The 6,307-nt window shown below is 41.8% G+C and overlaps 1 protein-coding gene across 1 annotated transcript; it reads right to left on the bottom strand.

Annotated features, from left to right (window-relative positions):
- Positions 1-522: 522 nt before the first annotated feature.
- On the bottom strand, positions 523-1,493 carry LOC103681427 (olfactory receptor 56A3). The gene has a single exon (XM_008710989.1). It carries the CDS (start codon positions 1,491-1,493, stop codon positions 552-554), a length of 942 nt encoding a protein of 313 aa, XP_008709211.1. The 3' UTR covers positions 523-551.
- Positions 1,494-6,307: the final 4,814 nt, after the last annotated feature.

The raw sequence follows: 6,307 nt of genomic DNA, 5'->3' as shown, positions 1-6,307 counted from the left end.
TACAATCTTTGCTTGAACAAGGATGGGAAAAGAAGAAAGTTATTGGCTTGTTTGGAGGTAACTGAAAGAGATTTACATATGAACTCTAGCTGTTTTTCATCATTCAGAGCTGACATTTTTTTTCTTTAAGATTTTATTTATTTATTTGGCAGAGAGAGCGAGAGAGCACAAGCAGAGGGAGCAGTAGAGGAAGTGGGAGAAGCAGGCTCCCTGATGAGCAGGGTACCCAATGTGGGGCTTGATCCCAGGACCCTGGGATCATGACCTGAGCCGAAGGCAGATTTTTAACCATCTGAGCCACCCAGCACCCCAGACCTGTCAGTTAAATACTGTGGTCTTTTTCAACTGCATTATGCAACTAGGTTAAAAACAATAATAAATTAATAATTATGTTATAAGCCAGTACATTAATGTCCACAGTTATATATTTATTTTTTAAAGATTTATTTATTTATTTTGGAGAGAGAGAGAGCACAATGCAGGGGAGAGGGGCAGAGGGAGAGGGAGAGAGAGAATCTCAAACAGACCCCTGCTGAGGGCAATTGTTCTTATTACCACCCTTTGTTCAGTAATCTCTGGATTCCTTGCTTGATCTCCTGGGTTCGCACTCCATAGACAATGGGGTTGAGGGCTGCAGGGATGACATGGTGGAGGACATTGAGCAAGATTGGCACATCAGGGGAAACCTTCTTCTTAGCCACATGGGTGAGCACAAAGACGAGAAGGATGGTGCTGAAGAAGAGGATAAGGATGAAGTGGGAGCCACACGTGCTCAGGGCCTTGGCCATGGCACCCTCTGCCTTGAGTCTCAGCACAGCCCGAAGGATGAGGCTGTAGGAGAGGAAGATGAGGATGAGATCAGATCCTAGCAGTGTCCAGCCTCCAGCAAATTGGAGGAGGCGATTGATGGTAACATCATCACAGGAGAGCCTGGAGACAGACATATTGGCACAGATGCAGTTCTCAATGACATTTCTCCCACAGTATTGGAGCCGGGCAGAGAGGATGGGAACGGACACAGTAATAAGTGCATTCCTGGCCAAAATAAAAATGGCGGCCTTGGCTACAAATTGGTCAGTGATGATGGATGGGTACCTCAGTGGGTGGCAAATGGCCACATAGCGGTCATAGGCCATGACCATGAATGTGCAGGACTCCATGGCAAGGAAGCAGTTCATGATGTACATCTGGAGGAAGCAGGCATAGAAGCCGATGGACTTGAGGTCAAACCAAAAGATGGCCAGGACCTTGGGAATGACAGTGAGACAGAGCACCATATCCAGTAGAGAGAGCAGGCTGAGCAGGTAGTACATGGGCTGGTGTAGAGAGACCTCCAGCCGGATGGTGATCAGGAGAATAGCGTTGGCCCCCATGGCCAAGACGAAGAGGAGGCTGAGGGGCAGGGACAGCCAGTGCTGCCAGCTGGGGGACCTAACAAAACAATTCAGGAGGAACTCTGAAACCCCAGTGGAGCCATTTCTGAGAGGTGTCATCCTGTGGATTTTGTTTCTACAGATTTTCTTTGATGACCTAAAAAATTAGGATTAGCATTAGCCTCTGAACTGTGGTTAAAATGGAGGAAAAATTCAGCTTCATTGGAATCAACTTAGGGCTCTAGCAGGTTATTTGCTTTAAGTGGAGATTTTGCATGTTACATACAGAAAGAGAAATTAATTTCAGTCTTCAGCAAATTGTTTCTTCTCATTTCTGGAATATTTCTAATTTCTTAATGAAGCAATCTTAAGAAATAGAATTAGTAATTTCAGTTAGCTGTGAGGCAGCGTCCTTATTTTTGAAAAAATAGGCTCTCTGATTTCAGTAGTGTGAAGGTGGTGAGATTGGTCTTCAGTAATTCCCCTCTGAACCCGTTTACCCAGTTGCTCAGATAACGCCCCCAGCTTCCACAGCAAGTACTGTTCAGTGTTGTCACTGCTTTCTTCCTATGTGCCTTTTATTGACCCTTTATATACAGGAGACACAGAGATTAAGGATTATCTAGTTCTCAAGGAAGTGACAATCCACCGGGGGTGATAAGGATAGACAAATATAAAGACAATGATAATAATAATGACAGAGGAGTGTGCAGAATATTTTGAGAGTATAGGCAAAGATTAACTTCATTCACATGGAAGTAAAGTGTTCTCAGGACTCCCCTCCTGCTGAATTTTAAAGGCAAGTCCAAAGAAGACTCTGATAAAAAGCTACCTGTTGCAGTGAGATGCCTGCAAAATGTTTGACATCAGCATGTCTGGAGTGTTTAAAATCACGCTGTGTGGAGTCCCTAGATTTGTCCATCTGTACTGATGTTCTGCTCTGGTGTCATCCCACGACAGGAAATTATCCTGCTTCATCAGTATTTAAACTTCACCGTTCTGCATTTGTTTAGCTAGCAGGAAAATAAAAATGTCTGCAGTGTATTGAATGGATTTTCAATACTTACCAGGCACTGTTATATATTAAGAACATGATCTCACTTTACTATTAAAACAACTACGTGACGGATGTCTTAATATGATTTTACAAATGAGGAAAATGAGGTGAAGAAAGGTTGAGAAAATTCCAAGATCACAGTAAAACTTTCCATCTAGATGCAAAATTCTATTTCATTTTAAACCCAATTTTTTTTAAAAGATTTTATTTATTTATTCGACAGAGATAGAGACAGCCAGCGAGAGAGGGAACACAAGCAGGGGGAGTGGGAGAGGAAGAAGCATGCTCATAGCGGAGGAGCCTGATGTGGGCCTCGATCCCGGAACGCCGGGATCACGCCCTGAGCCGAAGGCAGGCGCTTAACCGCTGTGCCACCCAGGCGCCCTAAACCCAATTTTTAGTCACCTAAACTGTACTACAACTAATTGCAAAGGAACACCGGCTGCGTAGTCTCTCAGAATTGCTCTGATCCCTGGGGCGCCTGCGTGGCTCAGTTGGTTAAGCATCTGCCTTTGGCCCAGGTCATAATCCCACGGTCCTGGGATTGAATCCTGTATAGGGCTCCTTGCTTGGCAGGGAGCCTACTTCTCCCTCTGCCTGCTGCTCCCCCTGCTTGTGCTCTCACGTGCTCTCTCTCTCTCTCTCAAATAAATAAATAAAACCTTTAAAAAAAATTTTTTTTCTAAGACTTATAATGCCATGATATTGTGTTTGGTTCTCAATCTCTATCTATAAAAGTAAGATATATATACCCCTAGGGTAGCAACAATTTTGATTTTTGAAAATTGATTACAATAGTAGTCAATAGAGAGGTAGTTTTGGAATAGGGGCTGAGAAGTTATGAAAGGATTTTTAACAGAAATATGAACGGATGGGTATTAAGGAGGGCACGTATTGCATGGTGCACTGGGTCTTATATGCAAGTAATGAATCATGGAACTTTACATCAAAACCTTGGGATGTACTGTATGCTAACATAACATAATAAAAAATTTTTATTTTTTATTATATTATGTTAGTCACCAAAAAAAGAAATATGAACGGAGAACTGAAAATAGTTTTCAGTCATCATAATCTATTTGATGTAGCTGTTAAAATGACACACTTATTTCCATCTGTGTATGTCCTTGCTCCTACACTTCCAGTCTTGATCACTTTGTTTTTTCTTAGACCTGGACCTTCTTCCCAATGGCCCCGGCAACTGCTGGGTCAGGGAAAGATAGTGGCAATTACCCTCCTCTTCCCCACCTCCTCTTTTCATTCCTTCTGATGTTCTGCTTTAAATCAAGGGAGTGCTGTCCCATTAGTGTCTGCCAGGAACCGTGTGTCTCTCTCTGGAGGCAAAAGGAATTTCAAGACACATGGAGAGTTTACCTTACCTCCCACTTCTTTTCCTGTTATTAAGGACAGCATATGTTAAGGATGCCTCTGTAAATTTCAGAGTGCTTTTAACGTGGTCTCATTTGTGCCAATGACACACAGCACACAGGCAGATTTGCTGTTACACCAGCTAATTTTATCACAGCACATGCAACAATTTCAGTGTTAAATTCTGACACGACTTCCTGCTATCAGGATTGTCTTTTGCACTTCATTTTTTATTCCAGCTTCTCCTCTGCTCACACCTTATACAGTAACATTAAAGCACTTTCATTCTTAGCACAGCCTCAGATCTCACCTTAGTTATGCTGGATGGAGGATCCCTGCCTGATTTCTAGAGGATCGAGCCACATGGAAGCACCCCTGCTGCAGGAAAAGAGGATCCATAAGGAAACCTAAAAGAAGCAGTTTTTTTTTTTTTTTGATTTTCTGAGTAGTCTTGGAAAGATTATTTCCAGCACTAGGATAGAATTTCTGGAGAACATAAAGAAAGAGTTTTCCATCTTATTTTCTATTCTTTCTTGTATGTCTTTCCCCCCTCCTGTCTCTTTTTCTGTAACCAATGATTCAACAAGCAATGAGTATCAACTCAACTCTAGGCTAGAGTACTTGGATATACATATATATTTTTTGTTTTCTTTTTCAATCTTCCTCTGGAATCAGAGACCATCTATGGTGAGTAGGACTGAGGCCCCAAAGCTAATTATTTTTTGCCCCCATGAGGAACAGGCTGAGGAAGCCATCTGAAGTTGGAGACCAACGCAGGAAATTAACTTAAGCCCTTTCCCAAGGCTCCAGGATGGAACTGTGTTACGGCACCCTGGAAACACAGACTTTGAAATTTGGAGGGGATGAAAAGGTCTCCTAGCCTCAAGGTATTTGGATAAACTTGTGAAATATTCCCACCAGTCTATCCTTCAAATCATGGACTGGATCCAGAGACAGAAAGAAAATGATTATTTTTTTTCTGGCAGCTTTTTCTAGTATTAGGATTCTAGCTTTTAGAAATTCCTTATCTTGAACTAAGATAACTTATTCTTTCTCTCCTCGCTCTTATACACATCTTTGTTTTCTGACCTTTGTCATGACATGAGTAAGTTTATTCCTCCCCCTCATGAAACGAGTATATATACACAGTTTCCTCTTGTATGGCTTCTAGATTTACAGACTTCAGACTAAAGCCACCAATTCGTTTTACTGGGTCCTACGTTTCCGCTATCCCAAGACTTTGGTTAATATTCCATGGACAAGCTCCAGCTTAAGTATATCCCCGGGACATGAAGCCCCAGATGTGGTCAAGGCAGTTAAGAAGGGTCCTTTTGTCACTCAGGACACAATCTCTATTACCTCTGTTGAGACTACTCAGGCACCCTTGACTCAGGAAAGGACAGGGATATGCATCCGGATTGAAGAGATAGGGCCCTGTCCTCTAGCAAATCTTGGTTTCCGTGCAGTGCAGGTGCCCCTCCAGGCTTTCCTTCACAGACTTACTTTCAGAGGATGCTACAGCATGGGTTCTGGCTCCGCTGATGCTGGAGCTCTGACCAGTAAAGCTGAGACTCTAATGACCTCAGTGGCCTTTGGGACCCTGCCCTGGGGGAACCTGTCCATCCCTATTCCCTTTAGAGGGAGATGGAAATCAAGAATAGCAATCTCACAAGGCCCTACTAGGATGGATAGGCATGTAGTTAAGGAAGAACATGGTTGTCTCTACTTGAGAAAAAGAGCCTTTTGGAGCCCAGCCCTCGGGGTGCTATGTTGTCTATATGACCTGCAGCAGATCATTTATCTGGATGTCAAAGACTTACATTTACACCTGTGCATTCATTTGTGTACGTGTATGCTGTCACCTCCCTCCAAGGATGTGCTAAGTTCAGCTACACGTTCTTGTGGAGTTTAGGCACATGGTCAGTGAAGGACCGGTATTGTCTGTCCATGTTGAAAGAATAATCACTTATGGTGACTTTAACCATGACTATATTATAATGATGAAAGGGAAATGAAACAAAAATTTTACCTGTTGAGAAAGGATACCAGAGAGGATACCCACATAAAAGTATTTTTGTTACAATGAAAATGTAATTTGATTTTAACTTAATAATTGTTACGGAACATGAAGTCTTCCATTATTTTCCTTTGGGACCTCTGGTGCCCCAAACTGAGGTGCCCACACTCTTCACATTACTCTACACTGGTATTATGACCTTAATTTAGCTTTATGCTAATGTTTTTATTAATAGTAATAATAAAATCTTATTTAATTTTACTTCATCACAACCTCCATCTGAATCTCTGCCCCCTCCAAAAGGCACAAACCTTATTTATTTAATATATATCCTTTCTAATTCACTTTTAATATGTTTATTTATCGATGGGTTACCCATAAGAAAGTGTTTTTCTCAGTGTTGATGAGTGTTTAATTTTTATATATTGTATTGTATTATAAATCTCATCTTGGTTCTTAATTTTTCACTCAGTAGTCTCTAAAAAAAAACCG

This window comes from Ursus maritimus, unplaced genomic scaffold (assembly GCF_017311325.1).
Source record: "Ursus maritimus isolate PB19 unplaced genomic scaffold, ASM1731132v1 scaffold_16, whole genome shotgun sequence".
Lineage (NCBI taxonomy): Eukaryota > Metazoa > Chordata > Mammalia > Carnivora > Ursidae > Ursus > Ursus maritimus.
This window is presented reverse-complemented; position numbering and strand designations above follow the sequence as displayed.

What these genes read in the sequence shown, in the direction of transcription:
- LOC103681427 (XM_008710989.1), bottom strand. Translation starts at nt 1,493, where the DNA reads ATGACACCTCTCAGAAATGGCTCCACTGGGGTTTCAGAGTTCCTCCTG.